The sequence below is a fragment of the Crocodylus porosus genome, unplaced genomic scaffold, assembly GCF_001723895.1.
Source record: "Crocodylus porosus isolate Cpor-Errol unplaced genomic scaffold, CroPor_comp1, whole genome shotgun sequence".
NCBI lineage: Eukaryota > Metazoa > Chordata > Crocodylia > Crocodylidae > Crocodylus > Crocodylus porosus.
Genome location: NW_017728946.1, coordinates 1,613,355 through 1,631,556, shown reverse-complemented (window position 1 = coordinate 1,631,556; position 18,202 = coordinate 1,613,355). Strand labels below are relative to the sequence as shown.

Here is an 18,202-nt window from a genome sequence, read left to right as displayed (position 1 = left end):
TCTTCAGCCTTCACAAGAGACGTCTGAGGGGAGACCCTGTAGCAGCCTATAAGTTTATCAAGGGAGGACAACAGAGTTGGAGATGTGCCATTTACCAAGGCACCCCTAGGAGTAACTAGGAATAATGTGTACAAACTAGTGGAGAGTAGATTCAGGTTAGACATTAGGAAGACATTTTTCACAGTAAAGGTGGCAAGAATCTGGAATGGGCTGCCAAGAAAGGTGGTACTATCACCTAACTTGGAGGTCTTCAAGAGGAGGCTAGATAGGCACCTGACTGGGGTTATTTGACCTCGGTCCTTTTCCTGCCTGGGGCAGGGGGTCAGACATGATGATCCTTTGGGGTCCCTTCTGACTCTACAATCTGTGAATCTATGATTAAAGGCTTGGATAATGTGTAGAATCTCCCAAGTGGTGCTCCCTTACCCTCCTGCTGTCTCTGATAGCATGGAACATAGTCCCAGTCGCTCACACCATCCCTTCAATGAAACTAGTGTCCAAGTGCACAATCAACATGCGCAGGAAGGACATCTCCTTACGGGTGTTTTCAAAGATGACCCGGGGATCGTCAGACTGGCAGCGCAGGCAGTTGGGGGCCATCACCATGGCCAAATTATTGACATCCATCTTTGTTTTGCCCACATTACATGGCTGAGCAAAAATCTGTGGTAGAAGGACAGTCAGTCAGAACAATGGCAAAAGTGTGAGGCTATTAAGTCTTGGGCCCACACCTCACTCCCTGGACCCCGTAAAAACTGGGGGGAGCTGCAGAGACAATACCCTTCTGATATTGTATCCCCAATATCTCCATGCTCAGAAAGGGCAGATTGTCTGTTCTTGGATGGGTACCACAGCAGTGGTCAGAGGACTTAACATGGTAGATCTACAGCCCTGTTCATTCTTAAGGCAGACTGAAAATTAACACAGCCTGCAACTCCAATAAGGGGCAAAAAGACTAAGTCAGGAGCCTGTCAGCCCAGAATGCAGACCAGAGGCTCTAGTACACAAATGTCTGAGTGACTCAGCTATAACCCGAAGGGCTTTCTTCATACCTCCAGGCTTCAATCTCTGTACATGGGGCAGGGTCATTAAGCCTGCTTACCTGCAGGAAGTGTATGAGGTAACACAGGACGAATTTGTTGAGATCTGGCAAAAACTGTACCACTGTCACAGCAGCATCAGGGTTCTCGTAGCTGCCGATGCACTCTTCGTAGAACCGCTGTGGTATCAGGGGTTCCTCCAGCTCCCGATACCACAGCTTCAGCAGGGAGGCTAGGGAAAAAGGAAAAGGCATGAGAAATGCTACGATAGTGTGGATTCACTCATAAGGAAAATTTGCTCAGGGCACTTTTTAAGAGTAAAATGGAATCATTAGTGCCCCACTGTTGTCAGGTCGCATGCTTTAACACCACTCTTGCAATATTACATTTTCTTCCTGAAGCCTCAGCTTCTGCAGTCAGAAGGTTGCATGACAATCTCAGTTTTCACATAAAAAGAAGTTTTGGGGCCTCCTGCTTGCAGTAAAAAGCTTGTAAATTGTGACCTGAGTCAGACCCATAAGGCTCAGAAACCAGAGAAAAAGAATCTGACATTTATTGTGTTTACGTCAATCACATGATTCTTGGGGTCTGATTTACAGTTCTTGAATGTTTGGAATAGACAATACTGTTGACCACAAGTACATTTTAACTTTGTGTTTTATCTGAACGATGGTGTTCTGTTCTTCTTCAGAGGAAAGTGTACCACTGACTGATTCATCTCCAACAGCTCAGTGCTCCTATCTTCTCACCCTATTGAAACTGATTAACTCCAAGATGGGATGGCTGGAACCAGAAATTGGATTTGGCTTTTACAAGCATTACTGCTGGTGGTCTATGAATACAGTATAAAATGCTGTTTGCAAGGAGAGCTCTGCTAAACTAACCTGAGAACAGTGTTGTTCATTCATTCTTACACAACTGCATTTCTCTTGTACTATCCACACTACCCTTTCTCTACATTTTAATCTGATCTGGCCCATACACACATGGATATGGAGTCCTCATACCTGGTATACTAGGGTCCCTACAATTGCTGGGAATGCTCCACTGATCCACTTGCAGTTTCAATGCATTGACTTCATCAATGTCACCAGGTACTCTGAAAACAAACCCAGAAAGATAGCAAAAACACTTAAGAATCCAAACACACTATACAGCAACCTACCTTACAGCAGGCCTCAGTCACAATGGCTAAGTGTTACTAGCGGGAGTCTGCATGCAGGTTTCCTAGCAGTTGTGCTACCTCATGAGGTCCTCAGCCAGTTCTCATAAGCAAAATAGTCCCTAGATAATAAATCAGTCAAAGAATATACACACAACATGAGCCCTTCCGCCCAGTCCCAGGCACTCAAGGAGGATGCACTGGTGCTGGCTCTGGCTCCAAGCACAACTTCCTAGCCTCCCCTTGTAGTAGACAGCTGCAGTCACTGCTTGCTTCCTCTTTTCAAATTGGCCCTTCAGTCTTCTCTCTCTGCCTCTAGTGATTTTAATCTCCCAACATTATCAAAAGGCCCACCCCTGAATGCCCTTAACAGGGATGTCTGCCCCTTCTTAAGGGGATAAAACACCCTATTACAGAGTCTTGCAAAGAAGAGTTAGCATGTTAGTGGCCAGTACAAAAGCATTACTCCTGAAGATCATGCTGTTTATTATCAAAGGCAGTGCCAGATGATCTCTGTAGGAATGCCTGTCCCTGCTCCATAAGCTCTACCTCTCTCTTAGCAGGAGATACTATTTTCCTGACAATGTACTTCTCAGCAACAGGTTAAATCTGGGGATAAGAAGTTCTAGGGAATGCAGCTCTCACAGGAAACCAGAAACTATAAAAGATGTTGTCAGACAGGTCAGGCTTTCAACTGGTTATCTTAAACGGTGGTTCAACCACATATGAAACTTCCTCAGATCAGAAAAAGATAATTTACCTTTTAATCTCTTCACACATCTCCTAATTTCAGTCACTTGCACAGAAAAAACTCTCATGAGAGTGATTTAACCCTGGTTGTTCCCAGGTTATTTTCCTCCTGGAGTGGTCATTTTTATCCTGGCTGAGAAAGCCTGAACATCCGTACACTTGTGATTGCTCCAGGGAGAGCAGTGAATCTCTCAGGAGAAACTGAATGTCTGTACAAGGCTACATTTACATGGGAGTTGAATTTTTCACGTCCTATTTACCACCAGGAAGGAAGTTATCTTCATTTTAGTGATTTTTTCTACTTGTAACTACCTGTAATATTTGTAGATTATTTAACATGGCTCTGCAATTTTCTTATGTACAAGCTGCTGGGGAGATTTCACACATGGTAATTAACAGCAACATCTTTCAAAGTGTTCACTACCATAAGTGAACAAAGGCATCAAGCCCACAGTTAGAGCCACTGTGCTAAGGTCACTGCTAGAAACAGAAAGGGTATTTAAGGCATAGACATATAAACTATTTATCATAAAATAAAAGATGAACAAATTTACTATGTGTCAGCTGCTCCATGGTTACTGCTTATGTGTGTACTCTTACTTACATGTCTTTCATTGTGAGTTAAGCTACCACAGCTTAGCTTTCATTTACCAGGGATTAGAGCATGCAAACAGACAGTTACTGGGCATGTCTTCGTAAGATGCTTTACCACGCAGTAGACTGAGCAGTAAAGCAGCACCACCTACACATGCAGGGAGTTACCGAGCAGTTTATTAGTTCACTGCACAGTTAATTTGCTACCTGCATTTGCAAGTGGCAAATTAACCGTGTCATAGTTACAGTGCAGTAGCACATGTGTAGATGCTGACCAGGAGCAAATTTGCTCCCAGTTAGCCCCACCAACAGGGGGCCACCATCGGGCTAGCCCCAGGGCCACAGGACTTGGAACTTCTCCAGCCCTGGGGTGAGGCAGCCCTTTTCCTGCCCCAGCCTGGTCTTTAAAACTCTGCATTGACCCTGTGGCCTGTGCCACTTGCTGCCTGCCTGTGGCCACTGGGTCTCGCAGCAGTGGTCCTGAGCCAGCTGCAGCAGTGACCCCAAGCCAGCTGCAGCAGCCTGTCCAAACCCCAGTGCTAGCCCCCAGACCAGCCCCATTGCCTGCCTGCCTGTCCCACACTGTGCCCTAGTGCTGCGTGCTGTAGCCACCTACCCAGGCCCGGCAGCACCCAGACTCTTGCCTGCAGCCCAAGGGCTGTCAACAGAGCCATTCTGACATCATCCTCTATGCCACACATCACCTCTCAGGGGCTTAACTGTTCCCAGGATGAGACTGCAGACCTTGTTGGGCAAAGGCTGAGGTCTAGAGCTAGTTCACCTGGGGCGGGCACTCCAGCACCTACATCTATGAGGGCTTGGTGGCCCACATGCGGGAGCGTGGGCATGACTGGCTGGCACCCCACTGCTACATAAAGGTCAAGGCCTTGTAGGAACCATAGTCGGGGGAAGTGGGGACTAGCGGGGCTTAGCTGGGGCAGGGTTCCAGAAGACACAGACACTGTGAGCACTGCCAGTCCAGCTGGTGCTCGTGTTGATGAAGGCACTTTGGTGGTCAACGATGGCCTGCAGTACAACAGCTACCTGCTGGCTGTAGTAGGGGTGGTCACTACAGGTGATGGGGATGTGGGGCCCATCCATGGCCCTGATGCACTGGGGGAAGCCCAGGGCATAGAACCCCACCACCACCACCACCTCCAGGGGGTTATGCACCTGGAGTATGGTGGGCCCCAGCACATCCTGGAAGGTATCACAGACCTCCAGGATGGCCTCCCCAGTGGCTGCCTTGCCCACCCTAAGAGGTGGCTGATGTAGTGCAGGCTGGCAGGTGTGGCCAACATGAATAAGGCAATGGCCAGCCGGATTTCCATGAGGCAGCTGCATGGTGGTGGCCTGCTGCTCCAGGTATGTGCAGAGCTGGCTGAGGATCTCTTGAAGGTGGCCCACGACATCCAAAATGACTCCAGCTACTGCTCATTGTCCCAGGTGTGCTGGGTGATGTACAGTTACCAATCCTGGCTGCCTGGGCAGCCCCATAGGTGGTGGGGCTAGAGCCCCAGCAGCTCGTGAACAGGACTGGTGGTGGTGCCCACATATGCATTGTTGATGTCCCTGTCAGGGTCCAGGTGGCAGCCCAGGGGCTGAGCAGCATCAGTGCAGGGGCAGAGCACATCAGATGTGGTGGGCAGCTAGGGCCAAGACTAACCTGGGCCAGACGGCAGTCACCATGGCAGCGAAGCACAGTGAGCAAGTAAGCAGAAGCCCAGGGTGTGGGCTGTTGCTCCCAGGGCCTGGGGGTTCGAGCAGCCATCTCATGGTGGGCAGAGGCTCTGGAGACAAAGTCATAGAGGGCTGTGCCAGCACGCTGCAAACTGCTCTGGCCTGAAACACAAGTGGCCAGGGAGCACTATACAGGGATGCCTTTTAAAGAAGGCCTCTGGCCTTGTCCAGTGAGCTCTTGTCCAGTGAGCTCTTCACCACCACTTCTAAATCACTGATGTATTTGAATAGCACTGGACCAAGCATTGAGCCCTGCAGGACATCACTGGTCACTTCTTGCCAAGATGACACAGATCTGTTCATTAGAACTCTCTGGGTCCTACCCGGCAGCCAGCTTCCTACCCACCTTACTGTCTCACAGTTAAGCCCACAATCCTCCAATTTCCTTGTGAGATCATGGGATACCAGATGAAAAGCTTTTTGGAAGTCAAGATATACAATGTCAACCTCCTCTCTCTTATCCAGGTTGCGAGTTACCTGATCATAAAAGGATTTGAGGTTGGTAAGACACGACTTGCCCATGATGAAGCCATGCTGGCTGTCATTCAGAATCGTACTTTCTGCAAGCCTATCACACATAAGACTCCTTAATGAATTTTTCCAGGATTTTCACTGTGATAGAAGTTAGGCTAATTGGCCTATAGTTACCTGGGTCCTCCTTTCTCCCCTTCTTGAAGATGGTCACAACATTGGCCCTCTTTCAGTCCTCAGAGACCTCTCCATAGTGCCAAGTTTTGGAAGAGCTTTGCCAGGGGTTCTATGATGACTTTGGCCAGCTCCTTCAGCACTCTTGGACGAAGTTCATCTGGTCCTGCTGACTATATGCGTCTAATTTTTTTAACTGATCACACACTAGTTCTACAACAATAGTAGGAAGGTGGTCATTCCTACCCTGCTCATTCAGTACCCTATCTAGTGAGATCTCCCCCTTGGCCCAGTGAAAGAGCGAAACAAAGTAGTCATTCAGGAGTTCAGTTTTCTCCTGAGTGTCAGTAACCAGCTGTCCTGAGTTGTTGAGCAGTGGCCCCACACTCCCGTTCATTTTCCTCCTCTTCCTACATACTTAAAGAAGGACTTCTTGTTGTCCTTGATTCCTGTTGCTAATTTTAGTTCAGTCACTGCCTTAGCTTTTCTAATCTGATCCCTACAAGTGCGGGCCATAGTTGTATGGTCCCACTGGGGGCCTGTCCCAAGCTTCCATTGTCTCTACGTCTTTCTTCTTTCTTAAGAGAACCGTGATTTCTCTGTTTAACCAAGAGGGCTTCCAGCCCTCCTAGTACCTTTCCTCCACGTGGGAATGGAGTTCTTTTGTGCTTCAAGGATTGTGTCCTTAAGGAATGACTTTTCATGTACTCCTTTTGCTTTTGGTCCCTGGCCCCGCAGTACTTTCCCTACTAGTGACCTGAGCTTCTTGAAGTTTGCATGTTTAAGTCCAAGACTTCAAACCTGCTATCTAATTCGTCTGCCTTGCAATGGACAGTAAACATAATGGTTTCATGGTTGCTATCACCCAGGCTGCCCTCTATGTTTACGTCATTCACCAGGTTGTCTACTTTGGCCAGGACCAAGTCTAGAAAAGTATTACCTCTGATTGGCCTGTGCACCTCCTGAGTCAGAAAAAAGTCTTTGATGCAGGTCAGGAAGGAATGCGACCAATGCAGCTTGGCCAAGTGTTCCTCCCAAGAAATGTCTGGATAAAGTCGCCCATGATGACCATGTCTCATGCACACATGGCCCCTGTCAGTTGTTGGGCGAACTCTAGATTGAGTTCCTCATCCTGGTTTGGTAGTCTGTAGTATACTGTTCCAGGGGGACACAGGCAGAGGGTCCAAAGACCCCTCCTGCAGCAGGACCCAAGGGATGGGTGACCTGCCTCGACAAGAAAGAGAAAAGCCCTGAAGACAAGGCAAGCGTACCTTTTTTAGGAAAAAAGGAGCCAGAGGAACCACACCAGTATGGAACGCCCGTGTGGTTCGTCAGCTGCTTTTATTGCCGGCTGTGAGCAATGCAGGTGGATGAATGCAGGTGGATGACATCATTGAAAAATGCTGCCCAGCTGAAATAAACGTTGGCAGCAGGGAAATGGTTGGGGGAGCACTGCTGGAGACTGGCAGCAGGACTGCTCCCCGACCCAAACTCAGGCTGCACTGGCAGCCAAAAGAGAGATCGAGTGAGAACCCGTCAGAGTGGTCCAGGACCAGTTAAAGGACACAACATTGGCCCAGAAGCGTAGCTGGACCAGGAAGGATGGCATCGAGGGACATAGAAGTCACAGATGCCCTGTTCCCCATTTGTTTTCTTTGATTTAATTTGTTTTGTTACCTAGGGGCCCCAAGACAGGGAGAGAGACCACAAGAGACGTTCATGGATCAAGAAGAGCCGAGACAGTGTAGCAGGGAAGACCCAGCATATTGTTAGGGATGGCCTAATGTTCCATAATCATCCCATGCAAGGGAAGACTGGTGGGAGCTGAGCAGGAGAAGAGAGGATAGACGATGACATTGGAGGGTGAGCCGGCAGTCCATCATCTGGCCGTCCTAAAGGCTAGTGCATGGTTAGGGTGTAGGGGATGTGAAGCCCCAAGAGTACCTGCTAGGAGTAGCGCCTCACCTGCAAAGACCCACAAGGAGCCCCACCACTGAAGGGAAAAAACATGTCATGACAGGAGAGTATTGGGGTCTCCCGCGGGGTGAATGCGACCCAGCATCAAGGCCACAGGAACAAACCCCACAGCCGACAACGGGTGCATGTTCCAAGGTGGCAAGGGAGCGCCTACACGAGGCCAGGCGGGTGCATATACACCTACAATTAGGTCTCTCTCGCTGTCCTGTTCTCTCTTGACCCAGGGGATTTCAAGCCATTCTTCTTTGGAGCCAAATAATCAAATCTGCTGTAGTGTGGTAACTACTATGCTCCAGTAGCCTCCAGCATCTCATGTATCAGCATGCTTAAAAATGGCAGCAAGGGCACTCCCATTGCCATTTTTAAGCACAGGGATGCTGATACATGAGACGCTCTGGGCACTTTTTAAGAAGAGTTTCTCTAAGACCTGCTCTAATTAAAAGTGTCCCCGCCCTATGCCCCACTCATGGAGCACATGTATAACACCCTAAAGTTTGGACTAGTGTGTGTAGATGCCCCCTTATGCATATTATTGTCCCCACTGTTACCTGTAGTAGCATTATGAAAACAGGAATAAAAACAGCTTTTTGTCTTATATGTCAACTTGAAAGTAGTTTCATCTAGACCATATTTCTATATCTTACTTATATGGATATAATCAGAAAAAGTGTCAAAAGTCTCAAAGCTGAGGTATATCACATCCACTGCTCCACCCTACCTACAAGCCTTGTCACAGAAGGATATCAAACTAATTAGGCAGGATTTGTACTTGACAAATTGATGTTAGGTGTTTGTTATTAACATGTTATCAGCTAGACGCTTACAAATTATCTATGCTTGATGCTGTATTTCAGAATCTTTCTGTGTTTTAAAGTTAGAATGGTTGGTCTACAGTTCCACAGGTCCCTCCTTTTCCCTTTTGTAAAGCTGACCTTGTATTTGTCAACTTCCTGATCTCCATGAGATGATTCCCAACCCTCAATGCCCATCCTTTCTGCAATGACATAAGAACTGTAATATATAAATTATTAGCAAATTGCCCATCATGAATGATGGGGGGGAGGGAACGGAGTGCCACCACCCAGCACCCCGTGGTGCCACTGTCTGCCTCTGGCCCCATGCAACGTCCCAGCCCGGTATCCCCCCCATCTGCCACATCTGCCCCATACGCCCCCTGCCCATTCATCTCCCCCACCCCCCTGTCGCTCCCAGTGTAGCCCTGTGTGCACCCTCCCACTCCCTGCCATTCCACCCTGTACTGTCAGTACCTTCCAGGAACAGGGGGGCAGGGGAGCTTGCACATGTGGCAGCCACTGGCACCCGGCAGCATGCAACATGCCCCCCTCTCCCCATTGCCTCCCTATCTCTGCTGCCTCTGTCAGGGCTGGACGGTAGCAGCAGGATGGGGGGGGCACTGCCACCAGAAATGCCCCCTTCTCCTTCCCACTCCCCTCTTCCCCATCACCTCCCCATCCCTGCCGGCTGTTTTTGTGGGGGGCTGGCATGGCAGCTCCCTCGCTCCCTCTGTGCATAATGCTTCAGGCCCTCACAACTAAGTGGCGTGCACCCTCTTGGTGGCACATGCATTAGGCCCAGAGAATTACGGACAGACAGACAGACAGACAGACAAAGACTTTTATATTAGAATTTTTTAAAATCAGTGCCTCAATTCACAAAGGCTATGGTTCCTCAAGTCCAAAGTGGGGTGCCTTCGGTCCATAAAGGCCCACTGTCTTAGATAATAACCACATGCTGTTCAATTACTTTAGCCAATTCTTTGAATACTTTAGAATGAATTTTTGCAGACCCTGCTAATTTGAAAACATCTATTTTTCAAGTAATCTCTAACTTATTCTTTTTCTACTTTAGAATAAATATCTGCCACCTTTTTTCCTGGCTGCTAACTGTACTTGCAATGAGAAAGCTGATTTTTTTTGTGAAGACTGAAGAAAAAAGTCATTAAACAGTTCAACAGTCTCTGCACTGTTCCCTCCACATTTAGTAAGGGTTCGACACTTTCCTGGGTCTTTTCATAGATTTCATAGACATTAGGATTGGAACAGACCTCAAAAAATCATCAAGTCCAGCCCCTTGCCCCAGGATCAGGAAGTCAGCTAGGGTCAAGCAAGATAAGTGTCAAAACATTTCTTAAAAGAGTCCAGAGTAGGTGCCTGCACCACCTCTGGAGGGCCTCTATTCTAGGCCTTGGGGGCTCGGACAGTAAAGAAGTTTTTCCTTATGTCCAGCCTAAAACAGTCTTGAAGGCGTTTGTGACCATTGGTCCTTGTTGTCCCTTGGGGCACTCTGGTGAACAGACTTTCCCCCAGATCCTGATGCACACCCCTTATGTACTTATAGGCTGCCACCAGGTCACCCCTGAGCCTGCACTTTTCCAGGCTGAAGAGTCCCACAGCTCTCAGCCTCTCTTCATAAGGCCTATTCTCTTGCCCTCTGAACATGCATGTGGCTCTCTTCTGGACTCTCTCAAGCTTCTCGACATCCTTCTTGAATTGTGGAGCCCAGAATTGGATGCAGTACTTCACCAAGGCCTCACTAAGACCGAGTACAGTGGGAGGATGACATCCTTAGATTTACTTGAGAAGTATCTATGGATACAAGCCAGAGTTTTGTTCACTTTACCAGCTGTGACATTGCATTGGTGAGTCATGTACATCTTGCTGTCAATCATGACCCCCAAGTCTCTTTTGGCCATGGTGCTAGCAAATATAGCACTGCCGAGCCTATAAGTGTGCTGTGGGTTCCCCCGCCAATGCCTGAGGTGGAGTACCTTGCATTTTTTGGTTTTGAACATCAGGTTTATATCCGCCCACTTTCTAAGCCTATCCAAGTCAGGCTGGATCACCAGCCTATCCTCAGGTATGGATGCTCTACCCCAAAGGTTAGGGTCATCAGCAAACTTGGCCAGTCCACTTCTGACACCAGTGTCTACATCACTGATAAAGACGTTAAAGAGAACTGGTCCTAGAACACCACTGGGGGACACCACTGGTCACGGAGCACCATAATGATTCACTTCCGTCGATTACTACTCTTTGGATCTGACCTCAGAGCCAAATCCCCAGCCATTGGACTGTGGTGTAGCCAAGGACACAAGTGGCCTATTTTTCCATGAGGAGCTCATGGGACACCAGATAAAAGGCTTTTTTAAAGTCCAGATATATGATGTCAATCTCTTCTCCCTTGTCCAGGTAATGTGTCACCTGGTCATAGAAGGAGATGAGATTGGTCAGGCAAGACCTACCCACAACAAATCCATGCTGGCTGTCCCTCAGGATGTTGCCATCAGCCAGCTGGTCAAGAATGATCTCTTTGATAATTTTTTCCAGAATCTTACAGGGGATTGGGGTCAAGCTGATTGGCCTGTAGTTCCCTGGATCTACTTTCATCCTTTTCTTAAAGATGGGCACCGCATCGGCCTTCTTCCAATCTTCAGGTACTTCACCTGAGTGCCACCTGTTTTTGAATATTTTTGCCAATGGTTGAGCTATGACACCTGCCAGCTCCTTAAGTACTCTGGGGTGTAATTTATCAGGACCAGCTGACTTGAAGGTGTCCAACCTGTCAAGATGTTCCTTTACAAGGTCTACACCGATGCTGGGTATAAATTCACCACATCCCACATCATGCTAGGCAGGGTGGTCCCTTTGGGCTGATGAAAAACCAACGCGAAGCACCCATTAAGCAGGTTGGCTTTTTCCTGAGCGTCAGTTATCAGTTGTCCCATTTGGTTTAACAGGGGTCCAATGTTACCCTTGCTTGTCTTCCGACTCCCCACATACCTGAAAAAGGACTTTTTATTGTCCTTGATATGTGGAGCCAGATGGAGTTCAGTTGCAGCCTTGGCTTTCCTGGTTTGCTCCCTGCAGGCACTGACCAGTACTGTGTACTCCTCCTTTGTGGTGATTCCAGTCTTCCATCCTTTATAAGCCTCTCCTTTTAGGCATAGGAGTTCCGTGCTGAACCAAGTTCCATGCTGAGCCAAGAGGGTTGCTGTGCCCTTTTGCTACCTTTCCTCCAAGAAGGGACGGATATCCCTTGTGCTGTCAGGATCGCTCCTTAAGAAGCAACCACTCCTCTTGGACTCCTCTCCCTGATGAGTCATGGACCCTTAGGGCCTTGACAACAAGCCTCCTGAGCTTATCAAAGTCAGTTTTCCTAAAGTCAAGGACTTCTGCATTGCTCACTGACTTGCCAGCTTTGTGATGGATAGTAAAAGTGATCAGCTCATGGTCACTGTCTCCCAGTATTCCTTTGATTCTTAGGTTGCTGATTAGATCATCCGCTTTGGCCAGTACCAGGTCCAGCAACGCTTTACCTCTTGGTCCAGAGACTTCTTGAGTCAGGTAGAGCTTGTCCACGCATGTGAGGAAGCTTTGTGACCCTTCAGATTTGGCCAAGTGCTGTTCCTATGAGATGTCTGGGTAGTTGAAGTCTCCCATGACAACCAAGCACTGACAGCATGCAGCCTCAGCCAGTTCCTTGGCAAATTCCTGGTCCAGCTCTCGTTCCTGGTTAGGAGGTCCATAGTAGACTCCTACCATTGTGGTCTCTGTGCCATGTTCCCCATGTATTTTAATCCAGAGGGACTCCAGTTGTCCTCCTGGGTGCCAATGTCAACTTGCAGGGATGTGTAGCTTTCCTTGACATAGAGAGCTACACACCCACCCTTTTTATCCTTTCCTGTATAGGGTATAGCCATCTATGCCTATGGCCCAGTCATAAGTGGAGTCCCACCGGGTCTCTGTTATCCCTATGAGATCATAGTCATTCTTGTTTAGCAGGAGGACCAGTTCCTCCTGTTTGTTCCCCAAGCTCCTGGCATTGGTGTACAGACATGTGAGTGTCCCATTGGAAGCCCTAGGCTCCTTGCACTCCCAGGCGGACATCATTCCAGGGCTGGGGTAGGAATGGATTCCCTTGGGTGCCCTAACCTGCTGATTTTGCAGTAGTTGCCTGGTGGGCTTGCATTGGCAGTTGTCCACCCATCCCCCAGCAGGCTTAGTTTAAAGTCCAGTTGAATAAGTCAGCCATTCTGGCTGAGAAGAGCTTCCTTCCCAGTGAAGTGAGGTGGAAGCCGTCTCTTCTCAGCAAACCACTGCCTTTCTCACCAAAGAGTGGACCGTGTTCATGGAAGCCAAAGCCTTCACGATGACACCAGTCTTTGGTTGACTACCTCGATCCACCCCTCCCTCCTCAGCCCACGACCCACAACCAGGAGGATCAAGAAAAACACTACCTGCGCCCCCAACCCCATAAGCCCTGATTCCAGAGCCCTGTAGCCACTCATGACCCGGCTGGGATTGCTCTGAGCCATATCATTCATGCCCACATGGATAAGGAGTATAGGGTAATGGTCAGAGGGCTGGATAAGTTTGGGATCTTTTCTGCTATGTCCTGGATGTGGGCCCCCGGGAGGCAGCAGACCTCCTGGGCTAAGGGTTCAGGGCAGCAGACTGTCCCCTGTAACAGGTCGCACCTCCCAGCGCCATTTTCCTAGTACTCCATGCCTTGCGTGGGCACCCTTGGATCCTTCTTTGGGATTCTTATGTCTTGCCCTATACTCACCTGCCACGTCTTGATGGAACTTAGGATGATGTTCTTGTGAGCGGGAGGCTGCCTATTGTATTGGATATGTTGGGGCCGTTCCCTTATGTGGGACTGACCCCTGATTTTTCTCTAGCTAGGCCTCCCCGTCTAAACTCACTAAACAGGGTTTGACTTTGAGGCTCTAGCCTCTTCCACTGTCTTGGGGCCCTGGCCCCTTTTCCTGCTCCAATCTGGAGACTGGTCAAGAGGGCCTGGGCGCCAACCCCACCACTGGAGGGCTGCAAGCCCCAAGCCAGGGGATGACCCCGAGCCTGAAAATAACGCTCAGGCCCACCAGAGCTCCCCGGCTTTTAAGATTGTGCCTCGCTGGCGCCGGAGGTTTGCGCCCCCTCTCTGGGGCTCCTCGCTGCCCCCTCTCTGGGCTTCTCACTGCCCCCTCTCTGGGCTTCTCACTGCCCCCTCTGCTCTGGGGCTTCTCGCTGCCCCTTTTGCTCTGAGGCTTCTTGCTTTCCACGGCCTTGGGGCTCAGGTGGCCATAGCTATGCCTGGTCCCAACTCTCCTGCTCAAGGTCTCGAACCCTCGTTTGGCTCAGGCAGCCTCGGCCTTACCTGGCCTCTAAGTCTTCATGTCCCTTCTCTGGGGCTGGGGTCAGTGCACCCCCGAATGCTGTGCCCTCTCTGGCGCCAGGGGATCCATGGTAGTGTGGGAACCCCATGAGGCCTCCTCCAACCCCTAATAGCCTCTCCCAAACCACCGGTAATAAACAGCAAACAGAAAACTCAAGCCCCTACGCTATAACATAAATCTCTGCCAATTGGCTACAACATCATTCTTCCTGACACACGGGGGTTACTCTATCTTTCCCTAATCTCGGGCCATACCTGCAGTCCAGCCTCTCCTCTTAGCTCAGTCTGGCAGAGCTCCTTCCCCTCTGGCTGCCAGCAGGGAACTGCCTGTCTGGACACAGTCCTGCGGTTTAAATGGGAGCCAGGCCCTGCCCCTTCCGGTCAGCTGACCGCTAGCAGGTGTGGGTCACTGGCTCCCTCCAGCTGCCCTAGCAACCGGCACCTGAGTGCTTATTCCAGCTCTACAAGACTCAGGAGGGAGTCTCCCACAACGACCACTCCGTGTTTTGTCTTAGGAAGAGTAGGGATGGGTAGCTATGAGTGATCCTCCCTTGCTTGCAGGAGCTGGCAGCTCTGCAGGCTCTACTGGGGTTGCAAGAGGTTCAAAGCTGTTTTAGAGCTACAGAGGGGAGGGTACCCTGGTGCAGTGGGCCTTAGGGCTGTTGACCACCTTGGTCCAAGCCCCTGGCTGGACAGTGTGGGAGATCCTTAAGTCCTCCCTTGTCCTGGAGGGTGACCTTGGTCTACCCTCGGCCATCATGGGATGAAGGGCCTGGCAGTAGAAGTCTATCTCCTGCTCGCCATCCCTGATGGCACACAGTCTCTGGACTGAAGTCTGGAGTTCCTCTATCTGGCACCTCAGAGACTCCAAAGTGGTGCAGACCTTACAAAGGGAGGTGGCCATGCTCCCAGTCCCATGTGCTTGGAATTGTGCCAGGCAGCCCCCACAGCTGAGAGCCAGAGGCTCTGTCTGCGTGGAGCCCGGAACCATGGGTTCCATCTGGGTGGAGACCTGAGAAGTGCCAGAGGGGGAGGTCTCAGACTCTGAGGGGATCCTTGAGGTGTGACGTGCAGCCATCTGCATTGTACTGGTGGTAGCCTGGCTACTGCCATCCGCGTTGTCTGGCTACTATTGTGACTACCTTCCCTAGGGCTCACTGGCAGGGCCTCGGGCTCTCCCACTCGCCCTCCTGTGTGAACTCCCATGCTAACTTGCATGCCGGGCCTAGAAGTGCACCTATTTGCACATCCTGTTCATGAGGCTCCAGTCACATGGTTTCCTTGGGGCTGGGAGAAGTAGGAGCTGGGGGAGAGGCATGACCCCGCCTTGGCTCCCCTCAGCTGTCCCGCAGTTGATTAGGTCTAGGACCCTCTGTCACCATGGGTCTCACCTACCTCTGGCTGTGCTGGGGGTCTGGGTCGGGGTCCTACTGGGGGTCCCTGGGCTCAATGGGGGTGCAAAGGGCTTCTGCCCATGCATCTCACACTGGAGCCGGGATGAACTGCGGCCTTGCCATTGGCGGGTCCTTTTTAAACTGAAAAAAGCAGTTTGTCTATTTATAGAAAAAACTTTTTTCCTTCCTTCTAGCTTACCATATTTATAGAATGATTTTGTTTCCTGTTTTTTATGTGTTTTGCTAGCTTTATCTTAATTTCTACTTTGGCTTACCTGATTTTATCCCCATACTTTTATATTTATCCTTCATCATATGGCCAAGTTTCCACTTTCTGTAAGATTCCTTTTAGGTTTCACATTGACGAGATCATGTAGCCAAGCAGATCTCTTATAACACTTCCTATCCTTCCTACATATCAGGAGAGCATAGACTTGCACCCATAATATTGTCTTATTAAGGAAAAAACAACTCTTCTGGATTGCTTTTTCCCTTAGATATGCCTCCCAGGGGATTGTGGCTTTTTGAAGTCCAGTGTTTTTATGCTGCTAACTTCCTCCCTTCCTTTCTTCTGCAAGGAAAAGGATTTACCACACCCCCAGCTTTTACCAAGCACAAAAATCTGGTTCACTGAAAGTTCACACTATGCGAGGAGATGTCAAAATTCACCTGGTATCATAATCAATTCAAATAATTTAGTGAGTCAGAAAAAAAAATCCCTCAATTCATATACATCAATGGACTACTGGTCCCTTGAGGAGCACCCTCTTAAGCATCCCTTTCCAGGCTTGCTAGATTTGCTTGAAACACTTACCTAGGCAGCAGTTACTGATCCAGATGGAAATACAGTCAGTGGGTTCTGGTGGCTCATTGATAAATGTCACTCAATTTCATATGGTCTAGGAAACATGCCCTGGTACAAGGTAATCAATGTGGTTCACAATGGGCACATCTACACATCGCCCTAAGGCAGGGGAGGGCAATTATTTTGGGTGGAGGCCCGCTTACAGGGTTTTGGCAAGACATCAAGGGCTGCATGGGTAGCCCTGCCACTTGATAGGTGCTCCGCCCCCCCCCCGGTTGCCATCTTGGAATTCTGAAAGTTTGCATACATGACCACCTCCCCTTGTGGGGTCTGCTCCCTTTTTCGGTCTCTGGTGCGCCAGCTGGAGGAGCTCCAGGCCACAGTCCAGAGACTGTGTGGCATCAGGGACTGCGAGCAGGAGCTAGATTCCTACTGCCAGGCCCTTTTCCCCCGGGAGCCGGAAGGTAGACCACGGTCTCCCTCCAGGACAAAGGAGGTCTTCAGGACCTCTCATCCTGTCCAGTCAGGGGCATGGACCAAGGTGGTCAAGGGCCCTAAGGCCCACTACACCAAGGCCTCTGCCCCGCCGGAACTTAGCAACAGGTACACACCTCTTGGTACTCCAGCACAGCCTGCTGAGTTGCCAGCTCCTGCAGGCAACACAGGCTCAACTGCAGCTACTGTCCCCGCACTCCCCAAGACAAAATGTAAGGTGTTTGTTGTCAGAGACTCCATCCTCAGGGGGACTGAGGGGGTAATCTGCTGCCCCGACCTCTTAGCCTGGGAAGATTGCTGCTTTCCAGGGGCCTGCATCCTAGACATTGTGGAGAGGATCCCTAAGCTCCTCCAGCCCACAGACCACTATCCTATGCTCCTTATTCATGTGGGCACCAATACCACAGCTCAGAGCACTCCCAGCCAGGTCATGAAGTGCTACAGGGATTTGGGAGCAGGGCTAAAGGGTCTGGGGGACCAGGTGGTGTTCTTTTTGATCCTCTCAGTCTCGGGGTATGGGCTGAGGAGGGAGAGAAGGATCAAAGTAGTGAACCAAAGACTGTGGCACTGGTGTCATAGCGAACGCTTTGGCTTCCACAATCAAAGCCCGCTCTTTCGTGAGAGAGGCAGCGAGCTGCTGGGAAGAGAAGGCCTCCACCTCTCACCCCTGGAAAGGAAGCTCTTCTCAGCCAGATTGGCTGACCTGCTCCACAAGGCTTTAAACTAAACCCATTGGGGACAGGGGAACTACTACCACTGCTGGCCTGCTGAGCAACCACTGCAAAGCCAGCAGGTCAAGGCACTTAAGGGAGCCCACCCCTGCCCCAGCCCTGAATCAATCTGTGGGCAAAGCAAGAGCCCCCAAGGGGACACTTGCCTGCCTGGACACAAATGCCAGGAGCTTGGGGAATAAGTAGGAGCTCAATCCTCCTGCTTAATGCAAATAATTATGATGTCGTAGGGAAAATGGAGACCTGGTGGGACTCCACCCATGACTGGACCACAGGTATAGATGGCTATATCCTGTACAGGAGGGATTGTGTAGATAAAAGGGGTGGGGGTGTAGCTCTCTATGTTAAGAAAAGCTATGCGTCCCTGCAAGCTGATGATGGCAATCAGGGTGGATGACTGGAGACCCTCTGGATTAAAATCCGTGGGGAACATGGCACAGGGGACACAACAGTGGGAGTCTACTACAGACCTCCCACACAAAGTCCTGAGCTTGACCAGGAGTTCACCCGAGAATTGGCTGAGGCCTCATGCTCCAGGACCATGGTTGTCATGGGTGACTTCAACTACCCGGACATCTCGTGGGAGGATCACTCAGGAAAATCCTATCAGGATCTGGGGGAACGTTTCTTCCCCAGATCGCCCCAAGGGATCATGAGGTTGAACGGTCATAAAC

The 18,202-nt window shown here is 50.0% G+C and overlaps 1 protein-coding gene across 1 annotated transcript in view; it reads right to left on the bottom strand.

Annotated features, from left to right (window-relative positions):
- Positions 1–294: 294 nt before the first annotated feature.
- Positions 295–18,202, bottom strand: part of ARHGAP39 (Rho GTPase activating protein 39) — a 65,002-nt gene continuing 47,094 nt past the window's right edge. The window contains exons 7-9 of the mRNA XM_019550759.1: positions 2,048–2,139; positions 1,103–1,272; positions 295–663 (exon numbers count right to left, since the gene is read on the bottom strand). Of these exons, the coding sequence (XP_019406304.1) occupies positions 469–663; positions 1,103–1,272; positions 2,048–2,139 (457 nt within the window). The 3' untranslated portion in view covers positions 295–468. The remainder of the gene's footprint in view (positions 664–1,102; positions 1,273–2,047; positions 2,140–18,202) is intronic.